Source organism: Eschrichtius robustus, chromosome 18, assembly GCF_028021215.1.
Source record: "Eschrichtius robustus isolate mEscRob2 chromosome 18, mEscRob2.pri, whole genome shotgun sequence".
NCBI classification, from domain to species: Eukaryota; Metazoa; Chordata; class Mammalia; order Artiodactyla; family Eschrichtiidae; genus Eschrichtius; species Eschrichtius robustus.
In genome coordinates this window covers 81,571,873-81,595,293 of record NC_090841.1, presented here as the reverse complement: position 1 = coordinate 81,595,293, position 23,421 = coordinate 81,571,873, and the positions used below count along the sequence as shown (strand labels likewise).

The 23,421-nt window shown below is 48.0% G+C and overlaps 2 protein-coding genes across 17 annotated transcripts in view; one reads left to right on the top strand and one right to left on the bottom strand.

Moving 5' to 3' along the window:
* The window catches only part of TMCO3 (transmembrane and coiled-coil domains 3), a 31,460-nt gene extending 30,827 nt beyond the window's left edge, over positions 1 to 633 (bottom strand). For 3 of the 5 annotated variants that reach the window (XM_068527011.1, XM_068527009.1, XM_068527010.1), the window contains exon 1: positions 368 to 633. The gene's annotated coding sequence lies outside the window, so the exon portion shown is untranslated. The remainder of the gene's footprint in view (positions 1 to 367) is intronic. The other 2 variants (XM_068527014.1, XM_068527013.1) reach the window with 2 other exon arrangements.
* A 58-nt stretch (positions 634 to 691) lies between these two features.
* DCUN1D2 (defective in cullin neddylation 1 domain containing 2) lies at positions 692 to 21,512 on the top strand. Of its 12 annotated transcripts, none has more exons than XR_011071107.1 (7): positions 6,866 to 6,968; positions 8,394 to 8,527; positions 8,648 to 8,750; positions 9,402 to 9,569; positions 9,985 to 10,105; positions 17,679 to 17,761; positions 18,959 to 21,512. XR_011071107.1 is itself a non-coding variant. In XM_068527015.1 (4 exons), the coding sequence occupies exons 1-4, from the start codon at positions 849 to 851 to the stop codon at positions 18,664 to 18,666; spliced, it is 1,098 nt and encodes a 365-aa protein (XP_068383116.1). In that variant the 5' UTR covers positions 692 to 848; the 3' UTR covers positions 18,667 to 18,680. The 12 variants fall into 12 exon arrangements, 1 of the variants encoding a protein (XP_068383116.1); XR_011071110.1 differs by adding an exon at positions 15,755 to 15,886 and having other exon boundaries at positions 8,394 to 8,750; positions 9,985 to 10,047; XR_011071103.1 differs by having other exon boundaries at positions 8,394 to 8,750; positions 18,959 to 19,231; positions 19,888 to 21,512.
* Positions 21,513 to 23,421: the final 1,909 nt, after the last annotated feature.

The window sequence follows — 23,421 nt, the reverse complement described above, 5'->3', positions numbered from 1 at the left end:
GAACCTCGGGAGAAGGGGGAGAGACCCCTGGGAAGGAGGAGGGGAGACCTCTAGGGAGGGGAAGGAGAGACCAGACACCCCTCCCCCCAGGGAGGGGGAGAAGACATCCTCGGGAAGGGGAGACCCCCGGGGAGGGGAGACCAGACTCCCGGGGAGGGGGAGAAGGGACCCGCAGGAAGAGGAGACCTTGGGAGGAGAGACCCCGAGGGGAGGGGAGACCCGGGAGGGGGAAGGGAGACCAGACCCCGGGGAGGGGAAGAACTGACACCCACGGGAAGGGGAGACCCCCGGGGACGGGAGGGGAGGAGAGGGAAGCTCTGAGGGCCGCACTTCAGGCCGGACCCGGGGCCCCGCGCCGAACGCTCACCCGGACGTTCCGGCCGCGCCGCGTCCTGGGCCCGGCTTTCCAGAGGGGAGGACCGGGACGCCGCTTATCCGCATCCCTTCCCAGGCGGCGGGGCCGCCCCCGGGGCGGGAACGAGGACGAGGACGGGGTCGGGCACGGGGAGGGCCCAGGAGGCCCACAGTGCTCTCTCGAACGCCCTCTGAGCCGACGCGGCCGAGAGGGAGTCACGGCCCCTTTAAGGAGGCGGGGGTGTGCGTTCTGTCCACCCCAGGGCGGCGCGGTGCACGCCGGGAGTCGGAGGCGCAGCAGGGCCTGCATCCCGGCGGCCCCGGGCGGCGCAGTGCACGCCGGGAATTGGAGTCCCGCCGGCCTGGCCTGACCTGTCGCTGCCTCCCTGGGCGGGTGTCCCGGGGGCTGAGGACGGGGACGGGGATGGCGCGGCTGGGCCGGGGCGCCTGCGCAGACGGCCGGGGCCGGCGACAAGCTGGGGAGCGCGGGGAGAATGGTAGGTGGCCCGCGGCTCGCCTTCCTCTCGGCCGCTCTTGGGCATCCGGGGCTGGGGGGCGGCGAGGCGCTGCTGGGGCCGAGGGTTGGGGTCGGAGGTCGTGGGTCGGGGGCTGGCGGTCGGGGCCCGGGACCGGGCGCGGAGTCCTCAGGCGCGGCGGGGAGCACGCAGGTGGGACCGGACCGGTGACCCAAGTGCGGCGGTGCTGCCTGACGAGACGGAGGCACAGAGCGGGCCGGGGACTCCGAGCATTGCCTCCTCGGGAGCGCGAGCAGCCGGGTGACCCCGGAGGGAGGACGTTGCGGGCAGGCGGGCGTCCTGCCGGGAGATGCGGTGGACCGGATCGCGCCTGAGCCTTGCCGGTGGTTCAGAGCGGCCGGAACGTGGACTTCAGGGTCGAGAATGGCAGGGCTCCTGAGCAGGGCCTCGCGTTCCCCGCCGAGGAGAGCAGAGTCTCCCAGGAGAGAGCGGGAGCCTGGAAGGTGTTTGAGAAGGAGGAGTGTGTGCGAAGCGATCGCCTTTTGTCCCGAGGACAGGACTTGGATGGGAGGGAGTCAGGACTGCGGGTAGGGGAGGCCAGCTAGGAAGCGGTGGTAATAGCTCGGCAAGAAGAGGCGAAGATTTGAACGGAGACTGTCGGTAGGAACAAGGGGCATGAGAGGAGGGAACGGTGGGGAATTTTGCAGAGCCGTTCAGAAAAGGAGGAAAAGGAGAGGAAGGGCTCTGCAGGCCCTGGTTGGGGCGTCTGAGCAGACGGTCATGGTATTGACCAAAATAGGGATTGTAGAAGGAAGCGCAGGTTTCTGCGGAAAGATGATGCAGTAAGGAGGGGGAGATAGCGGGATCGTCTGGTTGGTTAGAGACGTAGATCTGGAGCCCAGGAGAGGGCGGGCTTTCTGGAAACGTACAGTTGCTTTGAAACGTCGTGGAAACCATGGTAGTTGAAGGGTTTCAGTGTTCATTCTGTAAATGCAGTGGCTTCTGCGTGCAAGCGAGGTGGTGTGCAAGGTGCCAGGGCTTCGACGCTGAGCAGGGCAGACGTGGGTTTGGTACTGATGGAGCCGATGTCCCAGCAGGAGAGACGGGCACTGAACACGCAGCTACGTTATTGCAGCTGGAATAAGTGCCAGGGAGAGGCACCGGTTCCAGGAACCCGCAGGGTGGGGTGTGTGGTGTCAGATACCCAGCCAGTGAAGGCTTGGCCGCGGCAGCACGGTGTGAGCTGAGCTGAACTCTCGAGAATGAGTGGGGCGTGGGGCAGCCAGATGTGCGCGGCGCTGCGGGTGGGAGGGACAGGAATGGGAAGAGGGCCTCGCGGAGCCCAGAGAGCCAGGGAGCAGCCGCGGCGGGAGGCTGTGATGGGGCACTCAGCTGGTCACAGGGAGGAATGGCAGCCTTTGTCCTCGTGGTAGTGGGAGGCTGGGGAGGGGCTTAAAGGCCGGAGAGAGATGGTCCAGGAGGAACGTGCCAGGAAGAGGGGAGGCGTGAGAACAAACCTCCTGGGTGGGGAGAGCAGCCAAGAAGGAGATGGAGAAGCGCCGGTCAGAGAAACATGAGGGCCCGAGAAAGCCGTCCCAGAAACCAGGAGCGGGCGGTCAGCAGTGCAGCCCGGAGGCTCGTGCCGGCCCCGGGGCAGCAGCTGCACTGCCCGGCCGAGTGCGCCCGCCTTGGCCGGCGAGACCACAGCTCCAGCTCTTAAGGGGAAGGGGCTGGGTGGGCAGGAGCCTGACTTGCTGAAGAGGTTGGAGAGGAAGGAGAGTGAAGGGGGGCACTTGGGTGTGACTCCATGCACCACCCCCGCCTGCTGTACCTGAAACCGTCAAGGCGACTGAATTGATGCCACGAACTGGGTCAGTGTGGTTGCCCTGGCGGCCCCTTGTAAGTTGACCCTAAGAGGAGATTTTGTTGTATTCAGTGTCTCTGGAAGGACATTTTAAGGATAACATTTTCATTTTGTATGTGGTCAGTTTTGGTGCCCAGATCACATGAGTGATTTTTTACAAGGTCACAATTTAAACGTTTGAGACTTTTTCCAGAGGTAGAGAATTTATCTGATGTTTTTCCTGGATTGTCCAGATTTTTATTTCAAGAATTTTGTACATTTTAACAGGGTAAAACAACGTAGAAAAAGCCCTCCCACTTCCCTTAAAAGCTGCCGTTAACACTTTAATTTCCTTGGCGTGGTGAGCCTTAGTGAAGGCCATCAGAGCTTGAAGGGCAGGCTGTGGCCCTTCCAGGTTATGGACCTTTATTAATTTTAGATGGATTTAGTCCTAAGTAGACCCAGAGCTTTCTTTCTCTGGTAAATATTTAGTTTATGAGGCTTTTTTTTTTTTTAGAAAGCTTTATGCCAGGTCCCTTTTTTTACAAATTGCAACTTGAATCTCTTCGTCCCTTTTGGGCAGGAAGCACATATAGTCTTTAGATTTAGCTGTTGGTTATTGTTTTAATCACTGTAGGGGTAACACTGAATCACTGGAACTTTGTTGACCGTCCCCTCCCCTTTCACCCTGGCCAGAGACCTGCCCTGGGCTCGGCTTGGAACCGCGGCCGCTGTTGCTGATTCAGAACCGGCACCTTCGTGCCACTGTGCGGTTCCAGGTGGCAGGATCTGTCTTGGAATAGACAGATCCTACCACCGGGAATAGACTGATCCTCTAGGTGCACTTCTCCCCGCTTTGTAACTCACGCGGTGACAGTTCAGACCGCCCTGGGCGGCCTGGGCTACGTGCTACCCCTGCCCCTCTCCGCCTGGGCTTCCCGGAAAGCGTCCTCCTTTATGCTGTCACAGAGCCGCCGGGTCACGGTTTAGGAGGGGCTGCGGGAGGCTACCGTCAGGAGAAGGACCTCGAGATGGGACCTCGTGCTGGGCAGCACCTCCTTGGCGGGGATCTGCCGGCTGCATGGTTGTCACCTGAGCAAACGTTGCTCTGTTGGCTCATCTGGGAGGGGCTCAGGGCGCTAGGGTGGATTTTTCTGAGGTGAAATCACATCACATAAAGTTAACCATTTCGAAGTGTACGGTCCAGTGGTGCGTAGGACCTTCACCGCGTTGTGCTACCGCTGCCTGTGTCTAATTCCTGAACATTTTCATCCCCCGAAGGAAGGCCCACACCTGTCAGCAGTACCTCCCACGCCTCCCTCCCCCGGCCCCTGGCCACACCGCCCGCCCTCCGTCTCAGGACTTGCCTGCGCTGCACGTTTCACGCGAATGGAATCTCACAGTGTGTGACCGTTTGTGTCTGACTTCCTTTGCTCAGCATAATGTTTTCGAGGCCCACCCATGTCGTAGCATATATCAGTACTTCATGATGTTTTATGGCTGAATTTCATTGTATGTATGTACCGAATTCTGCGTTTACAAGCCTGACAAAATGTTAAAATCTAGCACTGATGGCAGTTTCCATAGTAAACATGTCATGGTTCTTCTGAACGGTGCACCATCTTGGGGTCGAACACCTGTCACTGTCTTAAGGTGTCTGCGGTAAGCCTTGGCTTTGCCCACCTCCCTTGGGGAAGCCATCGGTGTCATCAAAGATGCCAGCATTGTCTTTCGTCAGTTTACTGTCAAAGCATTTGGGACCCGACCGCACTGAGTTAAATTTAATCTGCCCAGAGAATAGAACCTTGAACTCGTTGGTTTTTCTCAGAGGCTCACTTTCAGGAAATAATGTAGAGAACATGCACTCTACGTGTGCCCCCGGAACCCGGGCTGTAGGCTGCAGTCGCAGGGTAGCTGCGGGTTTGTAAATGCAGCCGCGTGGGGCATGGTTCGCCCGCCTCTCTGCGTGGTACTCTCACTGCGGCAGAGACCAGCACCTCCTGCCCTAGCTCCGGGGTTCTTAGCCCGAGTTCCACCTTCCCCCAGCCTCTGAGAAGCCAGGATGGTCCTAAAAGGTCCGTGAAAACCCTGAATTTCTGTGCCAAACCATATGCCCACCTGTGTACCACATACGTTTTCCGGGAGAAAGGATCCATGCTATCATCAGATTCCAAAAGGGACCCGGGGCCCCAAATGATCAACAGTCATTGTTCTAAGTAGCCAAAATATTAATTCCCTGGGTTACTTAGATCAGTGTTTCTCAAACTTCTAAGTCCCAGGCCCCCTATACACTTTAAAAAATTATTGGGATTGTAGCCATTGGTATTTACCATATTCGAAATTAAAATGGAAAGTTTAAAAATATCTGTGTTCAAAAATAACAATAGTAAACCCATTATATATTCACATTACATTTTTGCAAACATCTTTAAGCAAAGTTAGGTTCTCCAATCTTCTGTGTTCAGTCTGTTGTGATGTCACCTGTCAGGCAGCCTCTGGAAGCCTCTGCTATACACCAATGAGAGTGAGAAAGGTGGGTAACGGCTTGGAGGCATTTGGAGATACTTTTGTGACCGCGGAACCCCTGAGACGTCTTGGGCCCCCGGGGTCCCCAGCCACACTGGGAGAGCAGTGTGTGTAGACTGCAGTAGCGTAACCCCTGCTCAGTCGTCCTCTGCTCTCCTGGCGCCAGCAGGCACTGAGGGAGGCCTTAGCAAAACGCTTTGCAAGCTTGCTCTGCTGTTTCCTGGTGGCATTTGGTGCGGAGCTGGTCTGGTACAAAGGGGACATTTCATGTCTCCACTGCCTTCCAGTTTCAGCGCCAGGAGGAGCTGGGCCACTTTTGGGCCACTGGTGGGTCTTTAAATCTTATGAAAACAGATTTTCCTAACTAATCCTCTTCTCTTCTTTACGTTGGCAACTGAGAAGCTCAGAGCCTAATTTTCAGCTCACTTTCAACTCATATGGTATGCGTGTCTGTGTCTTATCTCTGGCTTTCTTATTTTCCTTATTTCCTCTTCTTGATTTCCTCATCTACATCTTGTTTTCCAGTTACACATTTCTGTAAGTTATCATTTACTCTGTGTGCTTCTATAAACTCATCTTTTTTTGAACAAGAGTGAGTATAAATCATTTTAAGTAAAACTTTTCCCCTTATCATATTATTGTGTAAAGTGTCTTTTAAAGTATTAGCACCCAGTAGATTACAGAGTCTGTTTTGATTTACAGAAATTAGTGAATGACTGTCATTTCTGCTGTTGTTTTCATCAGGCTACCTTAGATAAATAAAACCTTAACCGTTCAATACCTGGAAACATTAAAATGCTATTTGGTTTCATTATATACTATATATAGTACTGTTACATGGCAGTTTTGTTATTTACTACCTACCGACAGCCTCTGCCCTATTTTTCCATCTTATTTCTGTCTCATGTACACAGGCATTCTCATTATTAGTATCATCTTCATTTAATCATAACAGGCTTTTTGTGCCTGCTTTTGGAACTTCTATCAGTTATTTTTCACACAATTCTTTGTTATGTGTGTTTTCATCAGTGTTGTTCTGCTAATTTTAAACGGAGAAAAACTTAAAATAATCATGTTTCCAACCATGAGGTCCTCCTCCTGGTCATTAGGGCCTGAAATTAATTGAAGCCAAGGAGGACCCACAGGTGGGCTGTGGTGATGTGGTCCGGCCTCGGGTTAGCCGCATTTCATCAGAGGGTACATACGTGTTATAAAGAGGGATTTCACTGAGACTTAGAAAAAAATTAACATCCTACTTCATGCAAAGTGAACCAGATAGAGATCAAAATGTATTCTGTATAAAACATTGATTCTTCTAATTTGGGGGAGATTAGACTTTGTATATTTATTACTGTGTAGATGCTATCATTTGAATTTTCAGACGGCTGTGCAGTCTTTTTAACTGATGAAGAACAAGGCTTTGTCTTCCTGTAATTCTGAAGTGAAGTCCAGTCACCCAAGGAAAAATTAAGTCCAGTTACAATATAGGCGTTAGTGATAGAGCTGAAACAGCTCTCTGGACTGGCCTCATTGGCTTTCCTGCTTCTTTTGCTTCCCACAGCATAAGCTTAAATCATCTCAGAAGGACAAGGTCCACCAGCTCATGGCATTCACTCAGGCTGGTGAGAGAACTGCCATCCACTGCTTAGCCCAAAGTGAGTGGAAACTGGACACGCCACGGACAGCTTCTTCCAGAACCCGGCCTCGTTCCACAAGGACTCCACGAGAACCTCCGCCGTCAGGAAGAAGCTGGAGCCGCTGTATAACAGGTACAAAGGTAGGGGGCGCAGTGGCGACTGCGTCCGTCTCCAGGGAGCAGGGTGGCTGTTCTGGAGTCTCCGTGCTGCGTCCCAGGGCCCCCGACGTGCATTCCTTCCCGTGCAGATGTTCAGCTGCACGATTCAGTCAGTCTAAGTGGGACCGTGGCTGCTGATGGCGCGAGGCTGGGCTGGGACGAGACGCGTGGGGTCTGAGGACTGACGAGCAGCGAGCCCTCCTGCGCGTGGCCCGGGCGGAGGCTCGTGTGCCCCCGGTCAGCTGCGGGCGGTCACTGCCCGGAGGCCTGGTGTCCAGGCCAGGTGGCTACACTCGTTAAGACAGTGCTCTTCCCCAGCACTTCCACGAAGTGGAAGGAATACGTGGTGAGAAGGCCGTTTCAGAACGATACCAAATCGTAAGGGTAATTCTGACGTGAGGGTACAGGACGCCGTGTGCTGGTGTTGGAGCCCTGGAACAGCTCCAGCTGCAGAAGCTTCTGAAAAAACTCTTGGCAAAAAAACCTTTGTGTTGTCAGTCGGGGACAGTTGTTATTTTTATTGAAATTGGCACTTAGAATGGAGCTTTCCCTATCAAAATACAGTCATGCTGCAAAAATAAGTCTGCATGATAAGTCTGTTTAGATCCAGACTGCTCAGCAGGCTTTAAATTCCACATCAAATGTCAGGTCTATGCTGTAATGGGAGAGGCGGCAACGATTCAAGAGCTGATTTTTTTTGTTTTTCTAGCAGTTTCTAAGGTTAATCTTATCTTTCCAAAACTTAAAAAATAAAATCCCTCATTTAAACAAGTATTAACACAAACAGAGTAACTCCCTTGGCTTTAAGTTCTTGTTTATTTATTATTTTCATTTTTTACTTTTGAAAATACTGTGTATAATCTGTCTATTTAGATCCAAAAAATCAATTGAAAATTGCATTCCTTTTTTTAAAAAAAAAAAAATCTTGGTTCAGAAACATGTTCTGTGGTTTAAAAAACAGATTTGTACTTGTTGTAGTTCTCCAAAAATGAACATTGTTTTCAGTGTGCTTTACATTTTTTTGGCTAAGTTAATTACTGAGCTAATTTTGTAAGTCATATGCTATGCAGATTTTAAAAGTTATTCAGATATGTGCAGCTGCCTTTGGAAAAATATCTTTATGTGAAAATTATCTTTAAGCTTCATCCCTTATCATTTAATTTTATTCATGCAATTCTAGTCATTTAAAGTAGACATATGGTACAATCATTTTGGGCCCTAAAAGTAGATGTATAGTTCAAAGACTATTGACAAATAGAACAGCCGTTGTTACACAGTGTATACAAATGAATGAGTGCTTCCAAACTACTTTAAAGCATTCAAAATCATTGTATATGAAGTTTATCAGGACGGTTATTAGGTGAGGGCATCGTAGACCCATTTTTCTGTTATCCTGAAGGTCTGTTGTGTTCGGAGCACAGGCCTGAGTCAGGAGGTGTGTGGGAATCTCTGACCTATGAGCCCACAGCGGCAGGTTCTCACGGACACAGGAGCGTAGAGTTGGAAGGGTCTGTGTGATTTTGCTCATTTAAGGTAGGTCAGCAGTTCTTCTTTGGTAACAACATATGTATATGTAAATGTGGCATTGAGCACTTAAGAGTTCGATCTTGTGTGATGGAAGAAGAGTTTGCTGCACTTAACCTTCCTTTGCAGGAAGGTGCCGCAGGCCTGCTTCTCCCACCTTCTACGGCAGCAGGTGGGCTGTCATTGTGATGCCGGTCAGGAGACACAGGCTGAGGTCACAGGGCCTCGCTTGGTGAGGCCTTGCTGATTCTTTTAATGGATTTCACGGTTTGATTTTCCCATGGAGAAATGCTAAGTTCCTTAATTTTATTTCTAAACTAGAAATTGCCGGGGGACGGGCGGGGGAGCCTGAATTTCTAAGCTGTTAAATGTGGGTGCATAAACTAAATGACTGAAAAATAAGTATTGTGCAGTAGTATTAGCACTATAGCAAATGAAATCACTTTTAAAAGAAAAACATCTTTCTTTTGCTTTGACAAGGTGGTGATAAAAACTTAAAATATTTTGAATACTTTGCAGTGTTTTTCGTAGCAGTTTGCCTTTGGGCAAGGTAAAATTCTGTAAACTTGAAATTTTATTTTACTTTAGGGAGATTAATTAATTTTTTCTTAATGATGAAGTCTTCAAAGGAGTTTCAATGATTTTTTTCCCCCCTAAATACCCAGGAACCTAGATTTTAAAAATAAAGAGTATTTTCTGGATAAATCATTATTTGTTGCTATTTCTTTCACATGTGGTAGAAAATTGCAGTGCATTGATTGATGAATTTGAAACACACTTGCCAGAACTATGTAGTAGAGGTATGATTCTTACCACCCATTTTAGTAATGCTTTTCAAAATACCCAAATTTTTAACTTCTTTTTCCCTTAATTTTAACTGTAGACCCACAAGATGAAAATAAAATTGGAATTGATGGAATTCAAAAGTTTTGTGATGATTTAAGTGTAGATCCTGCCAGTATCACCGTTTTGGGTATAGCTGGAAATTCAGGGCCACGACTCTATGTGAATTTAGCAAAAAGGAATTTGTAGATGGCATGACAGAGCTTGGGTAAGTAAATTGGTCTCAGTTTAAACTTTTTCAGAAAGGAAAATACTTTCAACATTAATTATGTTTCAGCAACCTGTAAACTTCATATCAATTTATGTCCTTTGAATATTTTACAAATTTCTTATGCATTTGTACTATTAAACCTTTGGTTTTCTTTTAAATTCCAGTTAAAGTTTTGTTCAGTGTTTTTATTCAGATTAATTTCTTTTGTAACACTTTCTCCTTTTTAATTTTTTTCCTTCCAGTTTTGAATTGACAGTAAATATCCAGGTGTTTTTGTTTGTTTGTTTTCAGCCATTTAATTTATTTCTTAATACTGTGTGCTCCATGTATAATTTGTTGTGTTGCTGTATTAAGCGTTAATAAAATGTCATTCTGTCTTTTTGCTTGTAACACCTCTCTGTTCTACCTACAGGGCTGGGATAAAAGCTACATTCATACCTTAACATGTTTCTTACTTGCTGGATGAGTCGGAGAGGTAAACGAAAGCACATAAACACCTTCTAATCACTAAGCTTATTGAACTGTTTCAGGAGGTGTGTAAAAGCTGACTTGCTGACTTGCTGCTACTCTGATATCTCAGTGTTGACAACTTAAACTCACTTATTTTTAGCTCCCGAAGGAGCTCAAAAGCCTTAGGTAAACATGTTCTAAGGCTGGGCGGACAGCGTGCTTGTTTTCACTAAACCCGTGTGTCTGTTGTGATGTTAAACTCTATGAGACTTTATTTCTAATATCTTACCACATTCCTGGTAGTTGAATAAAACCAACCAAACAAAAGGTATCATTGTAACAATTTGTAACAGCATATGTGTTGGGCATCCTTTTCACCTAGGAAAGCCTAGATGAGTTACCAGCAGTTTTAGAATAGGAAAGACCTCGTAAAGAAGCGTTCCATTGGCATTGGACTACAAGTTGTCCCACCTGTTAAAATCTCCCCCAAAATGGGCCATTTTGGAAACAAGTGCTTCTTATAGAGACAATTAATGGCATTTCTTAGACATTGTCTAGAAATATGCTATACAAGTAAAATTTTTAAATTCCTATTATCCTATGAAGTATCATAACTTAAAAAATATATTTTAAAGATTTTGAGAGTGAATCTTCCCAGAATGTTTTAGATAATCTCACGCCCTCTTATCTGGAGTATACAGAACATAACTTTAGCTTACAGGTTAATGGTGGTTGGTGGACTGCTCTCTCTCTACACCTCAGGGAGCAGTTAAAGGTGAAACTATTTTTCAAAATATTAAAAGTATTATGAATGTATTAGTGAACTATATTGTGGAGATAACCTATGTTTTTAGAGATGTGAAGGACTTTGCCTCTAGTCTAAATAGCACTAACCTCTAAAAATACTTTGGCTTTGGTGTCTGCTCTGTTATGACTTCTTCACGTGTTCCTGGCTGTTAACTCCTGACTGTGGTTGGAACACCTGCCTTTAACAGTTAATTCTTCATCCTTTCTTTGGGGGCTGGAGGATTCTTAGGTAAACTAAATAAACTTTATGAAATACCTTGACATCTTTTTGAAAACAAAAAACTCTGTGTGGATCTTCTCTGTTGTATTCCATGGGTCTTTTTATCTGTCTTCAACCCAACATCACATATTCTTAATTGCTGTAGCCTTAGAGTAAGTCTTGAAATGAATTAGTAAAGTCTTCCTACTTTGTTCATCTACTGCAGGATTGTTAGTCAGCTTTTATTATTTCAGTGGGGGAAAAAAGAGCCTTTTCAACAAATGATGCTGAAACAACTGGGTAAAGGTGAAAAAATTTAACCTCAGTCCCTCTTTCATATCATATATAAAAATTAATTGGGGCTAGATTGTACACCTGTACAAGATACTGGCAACCATAAAGTTTTAGACAAAACATGAAGAGACTATCATAATCTTTGTAACCTTGGGTTAAGCAACACTTTTTCAGGGAAGACATAAAATGCACTAGCCATAAGGAAAAAATTGATAAATCGGACTCCATCAAAGTAAAAAACTTCTGCTTATCGAAAGATGCTTTTAGGGCTTCCCTGGTGGCACAGTGGTTGAGAATCTGCCTGCTAATGCAGGGGACACGGGGTGCGAGCCCTGGTCTGGGAAGATCCCACATGCCGCGGAGCAACTGGGCCCGTGAGCCACAACTACTGAGCCTGCGTGTCTGGAGCCTGTGCTCCGCAACAAGAGAGGCCGCGACAGTGAGAGGCCCGCACACCGCGATGAAGAGTGGCCCCCACTTGCCGCAACTAGAGAAAGCCCTCACACACAAACGAAGACCCAACACAGCCAAAAATAAATAAATAAATAAATAAATGTATTTTAAAAAAAAAGTTGTAAGTAGAAAGGATTTGTAAAGCCAAAAGCTTGTTATGTGAACACTTATAAAGTAATGAATAACAAATAACCAATATAGAATGAAAGGGGGACATCACTATAGACCCTACAGATTAAAGGACGAGAGTATTATGAACAACTTTATGTTAGTAAATTTGAAAACCTGAATGAAACAGAGAAGTTCTTTTAAAAATGACAACTTACTGAAATGGGCACATGAAGAAATAGTTCCATAACTCTTACAGAATCTGAACCCATAATTTAAAATCTTTTCAAAGAGAAAACTCTTGGCCAGAATTGGTTCACTGGCACATCCTACCAAGCTTTTAATAAAGAGAATAGCACCAATTTCACACCACCTCTTCCAGAGAATAGTACAGGAAGAAACACTCCGCAATATGTTTTGAGGCGAGCACAACCTAGATAATAAGACCTAGAGAGGACATTTTGAGAATGGAAAATTATAGGCCACTCTCAGTCATAAGAATCAAAAGATGCATATGATGAACATAAGATCCAAAAATCCTAAACAAATTTTCAGCAAAATAAATTAAGCCCCCAAAACAAATCAACCAAAAAACCAGGATAATTTGTCATGACAAAGTTTGCTGTAGTCCAGGAATGCAAGATTTTTTTAACATTACAAAGTTGATCAATGCAATTTATCACCGTAACAGAAAAGTGAGGGGGTGGATATTATCTCAGTGCATAACATGGGACTTTTCAAGCTACAGTAGTTAAGAGTACATGGCATTGGGGGCCAGATTAGATGAATAGGCCAGTGGAGCAGAATGGAGAGCCCAGAAACAAATCCATGTTTACAGGAACACTTGATTTATGGGAAAGGTGGCCCTTTGGAGAAGTGGAGAAGGGACAGCTTTTCAGTAAATGGTCCTGGGAGAATTATCTAGTTGTATGGAGAAAAATGCATCTTGATCTCTGCCTCACACCATACATGAAAGTCAGTTCAAGTGGGTTGTAGATCTCAGTGTGAAAGGCTGAAGGCAGAAACCTTTAGAAAATAATGGAGGAGAATATCCTTATGGCCATGCAGTAGGGCATGTTGTAAAACGCATGAAAAATCACTGTAGAGAAGACTGTAGAGTGTACTACGCTAAAATAAGAACTTCTGACCAAGAAACAGCATCGAGAAGTGAAGAGGCATCCACGTGAGGGGTGGGGGCCATGAGATACTCAACTGACAAAGGCCTGTGTCCCTGATATGTAGAGAATTCCCACAGAACAACAAGAAAAAGATAACCTAATTGAGAATGGGCAAGAGACTTGACCAAGCCCTTCACGAAAGATACGTTCCATATAGCCAGTGAAGATACAAGCAGGCACTCTGCCTCATTCATGGCAGTGTGCAAATTAGAATACACAACTCACTCTTCCAGGACAGCTCCAGAACAGCGCTGGTGGGCAGTCAGCTTGGAGAACTGTTTAACAAGACTCATGAAATCGTGGGTGGGTGTCTGCCTCAACACATTCACTTGTGTGCCAGGATCCGTGTACAGAAACCTTTTAGCAAGGTTCTCTGTGACCAGAAAACAAGAAACAGCCAAAACATTTACCATCAGTAGTACATAGAAGTTATAAAATATGAATACAGTGAAGTGCTGCATGACAGTTAGTCTAAATTAATTACCTAATTTAAAGTTTAAAAATTTACTTTCTGCATGAATAATTTCAAAGAAATTCAGTATGAGGGTACGGAGTATCTTGAAACACTTTTGCAATACGGAGCCTAGTATGTTAGCCTCTATTTTATATAGATCTGCTGTAGCATCAGGCAGCACAAAAGGTGAAATTTATAGTTATCCTGTAATTCCTTTACTGAGAAAAAAATCATTGTCTTATTTATTTTTATGCCTATAGACACTTAAATAACACGTTTATCAAAAATCATTCACTAGGGACTTCGCTGGTGGCGCACTGGTTAAGAATCTGCCTGCCAATGCAGAGGACATGGGTTCGAGCCCTGGTCCAGGAAGATCCCACATGCCATGGAGCAACTAAGCCCGTGCGCCACAACTACTGAGCCCACGCACCACAACTACTGAAGCCCACGCACCTAGAGCCCGTGCTCTGCAGCAAAGATTAGTCCCCACTCACCGCAACTAGAGAAAAGCCCGCATGCAGCAACGAAGACCCAATGCAGCCAAAAATAAATAAATAAGTTTTTTTTTTTAAATTTTTATTGATTTATTCATGGCTGTGTTGGGTCTTCGTTTCTGTGCGAGGGCCTTCTCCAGTTGCAGCGAGCGGGGACCACTCCTCATCGCGGTGCGCGGGCCTCTCACTATCGCGGCCTCTCTTGTTGCGGAGCACAGGCTCCAGACGCGCAGGCTCAGTAGTTGTGGCTCACGGGCCTAGTTGCTCCGCGGCATGTGAGATCCTCCCAGACCAGGGCTCGAACCCGTGTGCCCTGCATTGGCAGGTGGACTCGCAACCACTGCGCCACCAGGGAAGCCCATAAATAAGTTTTTAAATTAAATTTATTTAAAAAAATCATTCACTAGAGAATTAGAACAGTTACTGATTTTTTTCTTTGCTTCGTGAGACTAATTGGAGGAATATAAAATTGTATTAAAGAACATAATAGCCTCTACAGGAAAATGATTAGATACCTGAACATTTATAAGGTTTTTTGAGGGCTTTTTTAAAAAATAAAGTAAGATGAGTAATTTTATGGCTGCGAACCCCAGATGGAACAATTGATTTTACAATTTCCAAAGTATATTACATGGTCTGTCCTCTGAAGGGTTAAATATAAATTAAAGAGATTGATACAAGTGTTCCTATAATTCCCAGAAAAAGCATGGACAGCAGTGGAAAGGGGTAATCAAAAACAAAAAACCCACAGATGAACCCTTCCTTTCCTTCAGGTTTGTGTGTCTGCTTATGTGTGTGTGAAGATGTACATGTGCTGTATTGTTTTGTGTGTGATGATTCCTTAGCCTGTGCTTAACTGATAGGCTAAAAGAGGAGATAATTAAAGCTCCTTGACTCCGTGTTTTGATGTAAGAAGCTTAGCATGGTTTTATACTGGCTAGAGTCTGGAATCAGTTGGCTTTGAAAAATCATAATTTTTGAGGAAGTAAAGTTTCATGATTATTAGCTAATTTTTACATCAGCCCAAAGACCCTTTTTTGACAGAAGGAACATCTTTTTTAAAAATTATTTATTTATTTATTTTTGGCTGTGTTGGGTCTTCGTTTCTGTGAGGGCTTTCTCTAGCTGCGGCAAGCGGGGGCCACTCTTCATCGCGGTGCGCGGGCCTCTCACTATCGCGGCCTCTCTTGTTGCGGAGCACAGGCTCCAGACGCGCAGGCTCAGTAGTTGTGGCTCACGGGCCCAGTTGCTCAGCGGCATGTGGGATCTTCCCAGACCAGGGCTCAAACCCGTGTCCCCTGCATTAGCAGGCAGACAGAAGGAACATCTTTATGATCTAATTCTAAAGGGACCATCACAGACAAAAATTTTAAGTAGGAGTAACTTCTAAACATTTTCTTACTCAGGAGGTAGGATTTTTCAGAGGTTATTGGAAAGAAAATAGGTGCTATGAAGATTCCTTTTATGGTCACTGGAGTAGCTTTTATTCTTGATTTCAGCTCTCAAGTTCTATAATTTTGAGTTTTGTTGTTATTTTGAAAATGGCCAAGTCCATCAGGACAGCACTCAGCGTGTTTATGTAAGTGATGCTAGGTCTCTGAAAATGCACACTTCTACTTTAGTTGTGTGGTTTGCAAACATACAAATCGGGAACTTTATAAGAAGGGTTTCGAGGACCAAACGAACCTAAAAGTAACTCGATTTAATGTCTGCCAAAAAACTTATTTTTCTTTCTTCCCCAGGTTTACCTCCATTTCTCAACGTGACACTTTTCATCATTAAGATGCGTTGAGTATAGATTTCCTAAGTGATAAGGATGTAGACTTAGCAGGACGGGACTAATCGTCTAGGCGTAAATGCCGAGGGCCCCATAGGTAAGGTCCAGCCAGCCTTCCCTTCTACCAGCTCCTGAAATTTTCTGACCGTTGCTTTCTTTCTGATTAAGACTCCAGGTTATTTCAGGCTGAGAACATCTCACGCACTTTAAACACATAGGGAACAGAGGCACTTTATTTAAAGTTGGCTGCTACTCATATATTTCCTTTGCTCATCCAGCGTTAGCGATGGACCCTGGAAATCTCAGGTCAGAGCTCCAGCTTTAATAGTTTTCGTCCAGGTGGGACCAAACCAGATTTAGGTAAAAATCTGAAAAGTGATTAGTTGAGTATTTTGCATTTAAAGGAATTTGTTACCTTAAATGTTTATTCATCAGCTTTTCACATTAATCTAACTGGTGTGCACACGTAAGCATTATTGCAGTATGACTGTTTGATCATCTGAAAGTGATGAGCGCTAGCCGACATGGTTCAAGGTCGTCAGCTTTAGGACGTAACCTTCTCAGCCCCTTGATGTACTTGTGTATCAATCATATAAAAAGAAATCAGTGCTAACCTTGCAGTGAGCAGAGAATGAGTCTGTATTCCAAACACGGTGGGTCGGGGAGCATCCTCTACTGCAGCCCTGAAACGGCGTCCGTGTTGCGTTAAGACACCATCTTATGATCGATCCCCACAGCGTCGGTTTGTATAGAAGTTGTGAAATCATCGCTACCTTCCAGCCAAGGAAAAATGAAAAATGAGGAGGTTGACTTTGACTAGTGACCAAATAAACATGCTTATTTGTCTTGACTTTAAGAAATTCCAAGTCTTTTTTTTTAAAGCTTTTTTTTTTTAATAAATGTATTTATTTGTTTTTGGCTGTGTTGGGTCTTCATTGCTGCGCACGGGCTTTCTCTAGTTGCGGCGAGCAGGGGCTACTCTTCGTTGTGATACGTGGGCTTCTCATCGGGTGGCTTCTCTTGTTGTGGAGCACAGGCTCCAGGCACGCGGGCTTCAGTAGTTGTGGCACGCAGGCTCAGTAGTTGTGGCTCGTGGACTCTAGAGCACAGGCTCAGTAGTGTGGCCCGCAGGCTTAGTTGCTCTGAGGCATGTGGGATCTTCCCGGACCAGGGCTCGAACCCGTGTTCCCCGCATTGGCAGGCGGATTCTTAACCACTGCGCCACCAGGGAAGTCCCAAGAAGTTCCAAATCTTTATAGTACTTATATGATCGACTTTTGAATCAGATTCTGTTTTAGTTCTTAAGTGGCAAGGCAGGTCTATTTGGAAAGCACTGTGTCCCTTCCTTTCTAAATGAGTTTTTAACTTGTAGTTCATCACTTAGAAAGTGCATTGGGCTATTTTTTAAAAATAAATGATCTGTGTTAATGGTATCCAGGTCGGTTCAGCTTTCAAGAAAGCCCAATACATAAGAAAATGAGAGTCTTTGAAATGGTTTAATTAGGGGATACTAATTTACATGTCCAAATAACATAGTACACAAATCCCTTTTTTTTTTTTTTTTTGGCTGTGCTGCGTGGCTTGTGGGATCTTAGTTCCCCTGACTAGGGATTGAACCTGGGCCACCGCAGTGAAAGTGTCAAGTCCTAACCACTGGACTGCCAGGGAATTCCCAACAAATCCTTTTTAAAAGACATTTCCCCAGAGTTACAAAATTAGATCACACACAACTTCAGGAACACTTCTGTGAGCATTAGCCCTCATGGCACTCCGAGGTAAGACGGCTGATCGTTACTGAGTGAGTGAATACCAGCGTGCTGAGAAGTAATCACTGTGCAGCGGAAGAAGAAACTGGGGTTCACTAACTGCTCTTTCTCTTTTCTTGCCAGACTTAGAAGTGGCCGTCGCATATTGGAATTTGGTATTATCCGGAAGCCTTAAGTTTTTAGATCTTTGGAACATCTTTTTGTTGGTAAGTGTCTCCCTGCTTGTGGGGGCCCCGCGTGAGGGGTCAGTGGGTGCGGTGGCCGTCCGTACTAACTGATGGCTTGTCCGCGGGCACTGTGGAGCCAGGGTCTCGCGCAGAGGTCACCAAGGAGCCGACCCGCGGCCACGCTCTGCCACCAGCTGAAAGCGGCGCCCAGGGGCTCTGACCCGGCTGCTCCGAGGCCACCTCCTCTGGACTGTGCACCACTGGGCCCCCCCCGAGCTGTGTTCACGGGCTGGGACTCCTGGACGTCTTGTGCATCGCTCGGGAGGTGTGGAGGGCTCAGCTGGCCCCAGGGGGAGCGGGTCCTTCGGGGCGGAGTCTCGGCTGCGGCTGTGGGGAGGGTGCAGGGTGCGGGCCGCCCTGACCTCCGGAGGTGGCCGTGCTGTCCTGCTCAGGCCCCCCCTGCACGCGAGGAGCAGCCCTTCCACTGGGGTGGGGGCTGTGTGGGAAGGCCCTCCTGGAGCAGCCTGGGGAAGGACCCAAGAACGCCACGCAGCGGAGGGACACGGGGCTCACGCGGGACGGCAGGTGCAGAAGAGCACGCGTGCTGTGCCGGTTACGCGCGTGTTCTGAGGTGTGAGACGAGCTTGCGAGCCGTCTGTGAATCGTGTGCGTGTGACGTGTGCAGACGGGCCCACAGCGGCACCTGCTGCCTTAGGAGCTGGGAGCCTCTGGGAGATAAAGGGGAGGCCGGGCCGGGGCCAGGGCTGCCCCTTCAGCTGCGGGCGGGTATCCTGCACGTGTTTGCTGCACCTGAAGTACCGAGGAACAGAGACATTTCCAGAAAAGTGTCCCATCCCACTTCAAAGAACTCCCTGGTATTTAGGAAAATAAATGTATCAAAATACTACTTGCCTGCACTGTTTCTGAATTGGTTTGGGGGTTAGGTGAAGAGATTAAAAAGTGCTGCCTCTCAATTTGAAATAAAAGTTTATAATTTTTGTATTTTTAAAGTTTTATTTTAATTTGTGTTTAAATAAGTCTGCTTTCTGCATCTGCACATTAGCATTATGTAGCTCTTAACGTTAACCCAAAGCGCTATGATTATTTTAACTTTGGACAATATTGTTCCGGTACTTATTCCTTATCAAATTCTGTTCTGAGATTACCAGGCCAGTAGAACACCTGAGAGCTAAGTCTGTATCGTAAGTCTGGTGGTTTTTCTCTCTTGTGTATTAGGAGCATCACAAGAGATCAATCCCAAGGAACACTTGGAACCTTCTGCTAGATTTTGGAAATATGATTGCAGATGACATGTCCAGCTATGATGAAGAAGGTACGAGAAGTAGTCGGACTTCAGGCGATGGCCAGAGGCACTGACGCGGGCGCACACGTCTCTGCCCCCGGACCACGGGTCAGTGACGGCAGCGCAGGCCCCGGGGCGGACGGCACCTGCTGACTCCTGGCCCGACCCCGTCCGGAGACGGGGTTGGTGAGCACAGTGACCCAGTGGTCAGTTTATTATGTCTTGTAAATCGCACAAAAGAAAATACAGCTTCATATTTAGTTCAAGTCAGGAAGACAGTTGTCTGAGCTAAAGCATTTCAGAGTGGATGTGCCGAGGCCCTGAGGCAGACTTCAAGCAGGACAGTCACTGTGGCCCACTGCCCCGCGTGTGGCTGCAGCGGCTATTCCATCGCACCGCCGAAGCTCACGGAAGATTGCAGCCTCCATTTACTCACCTGAGCACGATCACACCTGCTGAGGCCCCCACCCCAAACATTTCAGGACTCAGGGAGCGTTTGCCTGCCTTCTGAGCTGTGGGCGCTGCCCCGTTAGGGAAGGATGCCCACCCCCCCCGGCCCCGCCCACCGTCAGCTCCCTCTGCCCGGCCAGGAGGTGACTGTGCACGTTCCCGGCGGGGTCAAGGGTGGGCGGTCTTCACAGGGCCGGGTCCACACAAGCACACCAGCACTTGCCAACCCTGGTCTGGCTAGAGCAGAAGAGGGTCACTTTAGCCGATTCTTTAAGTGGAGCACAGGCTATAGAAAGTAAAAATCATTTGAGTTCTTGAAATATAGAAGTTGGATTGTGAAAAAATGCTTTGAATATAAAAATATTGCTCTAAATCATTGATTTTTTTAAAAAATATATTTGCTTTCCTTCAGGAGCATGGCCTGTTCTTATAGATGATTTCGTAGAATATGCATGGCCAGTGGTCACAAGTGGTAAAGGCAGCCCTCTCTAGGCAGAAAATCGAGACGGATTAAGGTGAAAAGGGAACTGTCCTGCAGGAGACACCGGTCAGCTATGCCTGTCGCCCATTTTGGAAGTCATCCTGACCAGTCGTGAGACTGGAGACCCTCTCCTGCTGCTTAGAGAAGACACCGCTGACTGTGGACGCCGCACGGAGACCCTCTGAGCTCGCTGCTGGGGCGCCCAGAGACGGGGCCCTAGCTGTTGCTGTAAGAGACCTCTGCATGATTTCCGCATTTACGGAGGAGCTGGGGCCTGTCTGCAGGCTGCAGGGTCGCTGTTGATCATGACCCAAAGCGAGGCTGTGCTCACCGCACTCGCTGAATTGTCCGTAACCACCCCTGAGAAACAGTACAAGTCAGGCTGCTGGAAACGTGCCCTAAAGAAGATGATCGTCGTGGATGCTGACAGCTTTAAACTTGGTGCCAGGGTTAAGATTTATATTTTTTGAATCATCAAGTGTCTAGATTTATCAGCTCTATTTTCATTTCACTTTTCTCTGGATGTTCATCTGGGAATCATTTTACAGGTTAACGCGCTGTTGCAGTTTGCACAGCGATGGTGTCATTGTGATTCCAGAAAAGTGTTCTTTTAAATTGCCTGCAAGTCAGTGGGTCTGCTTTACTTCTAATAATGTCAGCTGAGCTTCCTAAGAAGCTTCATAAAGTATGCTTTTTAAAAAACTGTATTTAAAAGGACATTTTTCCATGAAAAATTATTTGTTTCATGTTAAATTATAGATTTAAACATCAGCGTTCTCTCCTTTCAGCCGTCTGTGATATGAGTACTGTTCAACCACCCGCCCTCATACGGTTGTCACATTTGGGAGGTAAAATACACATTGTTGTCCCAAAAACCCCACACCGGAAACCATGTCATGTGCAGGTGGACGTGTGTGTCCGCGTCTCGTTGCCCGGCCTCCTGGTGCTCCCCTGTCGGGGGGACGCTGTCCAGAATCGCTGTGTGGACCCCACCTCGAACTGGGAACGATCTTCACGCCACAGGTGTGCTTGCTGCCCAGCCCGCAACCCCGTTCGTGAGACAGATAAATCGGGGTAATTTCACAGGAGAGGGGAATTCACTCAGATTTCCAGAAAGTGTGCCTAAAATGTGTAGTTGGTTTGGCGTCCAAAAATGTGACCCACTCAGGCCTGGGTCCTGGAGACCCAGTCTGGGCGGGGTCAGCCTGTCACGAGGTGCAGGGCCAGGGAAGTCACCTGATCTCTCCCAGGCCCCGCTGCCCCGTCCTCTACCTGTAAGACTGGGGTTCTAAGAGGCTTTAATAGAAACTTCAACAATTGTAACGCGTCCTTCGAGGCTTCGTGGGTTCTGACATGTAAGAGTTCTGTTCAGAGAGCTTATGGAACTCGGACGGGCCTGTAAGAATCATGAGGTCTGTGGCACTGTTTCATTCTTGAGATTTAAAGTCATGTGGAGAAAGGTGTTCTATGGAGTTGTTTATCAACAGACACCAAAGCACCAGTGACAAAGGCTCTTCAAACACTGCAGGTTTCCCTTCTGTAATAAACGTTTGAGTCGTGCGTGCTGGGAAAGTGCTGAGGACTCTGGAAACACTAAAATTCTCTTCCTGGCGTCACGGTGCCTTTCAGTTCTGTCCTCGGACACTCGGCCCTGGATGTCAGGGTCCTGGTCCCACATCAGGGGAGCAGCCACCACACTTGGGACCCTCCCAACCTGTGTCCAGCCTGCCGCCTTGTCACAGGATCACATCCCACACGGACGGCCTGGGTCACATGCTTTCCTTTCTAGGTATCACGTAGTATCTGCTAAATACACCTGTTCCATGTGGGCGGTCACAGATCTCATAATACACGAATTTCCTTGAACTGACGGGAGTTACATAGCTAACTGATCCACTGAAACGCAAACTATAAATACAGTGAAGACACGCGGATTAACCAAATGTGAGAGGTTTAACACACGTGGGCTCCCCGTGCCTGCCGGGAGTTCCTGGGCTGGACAACATCACCTCCTTCCGTGTTGGTGACATTGTACACGTCGGTGTGTTCTTTTACGTTAGTAAATGCTTAAGTGGGATATTACCTATGTCTCCGGCTCCAGGCTCCGTGGGGACAGCCATACCCACGACTCATGGCACACGGCCAGGGCTCGGCAAACACTGCAGGAACAAGGCAGTGGGCTCGCCTCGCCGCTTCCTCTCGGCTGACATCGGCCAGATAGTGTGCGGTTGCTCTTAGAGTCTCCGACGACAGTGTCTGCTGCCTCAGATTCAGCAAAAGAGACCAGCAGAAGACGGTACCTCTGCCTCAGTGATAAACGGTTCTGCCACATGGTGCCTTTCTCCCAACGTGGGTGGCTGTCTGGGGGGCTGCCCTCGGGGAGGGAGCCTGCACGCTAGCAACCCGGGCCAACTGCACTGGTCGTAAAGGGCTTTTGCTTCAGGACCTCTCAGAACTGTGCCGGCCGGAGTTGTGTTCCAGAACCTCACTTTTAATAAGTGCTGTGATGATACTACCCGTTCATTTACCTTTTCTTGCCACGCCACGCGGCGTGCGGGATCTCAGTTCCCCGACCAGGGATCGAACCCGTGTGGAGTTGTAACCACTGGACTGCCAGGGAAGTCCAACTCGTTCATTTAAAGGCATCTTAGTATCTTGTTATCGAAAGAAACTTAAGTTTTATCAGACATGTTTCTTACATCCCGCGTGACGCCCTCCTGCTTGTCCTGGTCTCACATGGGACCAGGACCTGGGGGACAAGGGGCCTGGGGACAGAGGTGGCAGCTCTCCTGACCCCTCTTTTCAAGTCAAGGTCCCTAAAAAAAAAAAAAAAAAAGTCAAGGTCCCTGGTTTGCAGGGGTTCCCCCCACTCTCAGCCTCAGCACGGCCGTGAACACCCTCCCCGCGGAACGGGATCGGCGGGAGGGCGCTTACGGTGCGTGAGCCTTCACGGCGGCGCCCTCGCCAGCCCTCGGGGCTCTGGGCTCTGCGCACACACGGAGCGGCCGGGAGGCTGGCTGTCGGGGAGCCTTTGCCGACGCTGGGCCGTGGGGACGCCCGTGATCACGCGTGTGGCGGCTCCACGTGCTTTCCCCCTTTGCACGGGGCAGTTTTCTACCATAAACACGCTTTATAATCAACGAGTCCTCCGGAAAACAGAGCCGTGCGTGTGACAGCCGAGTCGCAGCGTGGAGGCTGCCGGGCGCGATCCCGTGTAATTGAAAGTCCAGGAAAGGCAGAGCCGCAGAGACCAAGTGGGTAGGTGGAGGCCCAGGGAGCAGAGGGGCCAGGGGCTCGGGCGGGCCCTCAGCCTGGGCTGCGGGGAAGGTTGACACACGCGCGTGACTGGACCGAACGCAGTGAGCCCGGCGGTGCGCGAATTACACCTGGAAGCTCCAGAAACGTGCGCATCTCCCCGTGCGCCGTGCAGACCTCCCCCCGAAGCGGTGGCTGTGAGCCCGGCGA

Coding starts and splice junctions, on each gene's coding strand:
- DCUN1D2 (XM_068527015.1), top strand. Junction 6,969..17,678: donor CTGGAGCCGCTGTATAACAG/GTACAAAGGTAG, acceptor TTTTCTTGCCAG/ACTTAGAAGTGGCCGTCGCA. Junction 17,762..17,862: donor TTTGGAACATCTTTTTGTTG/GTAAGTGTCTCC, acceptor CTGTGGAGCCAG/GGTCTCGCGCAGAGGTCACC.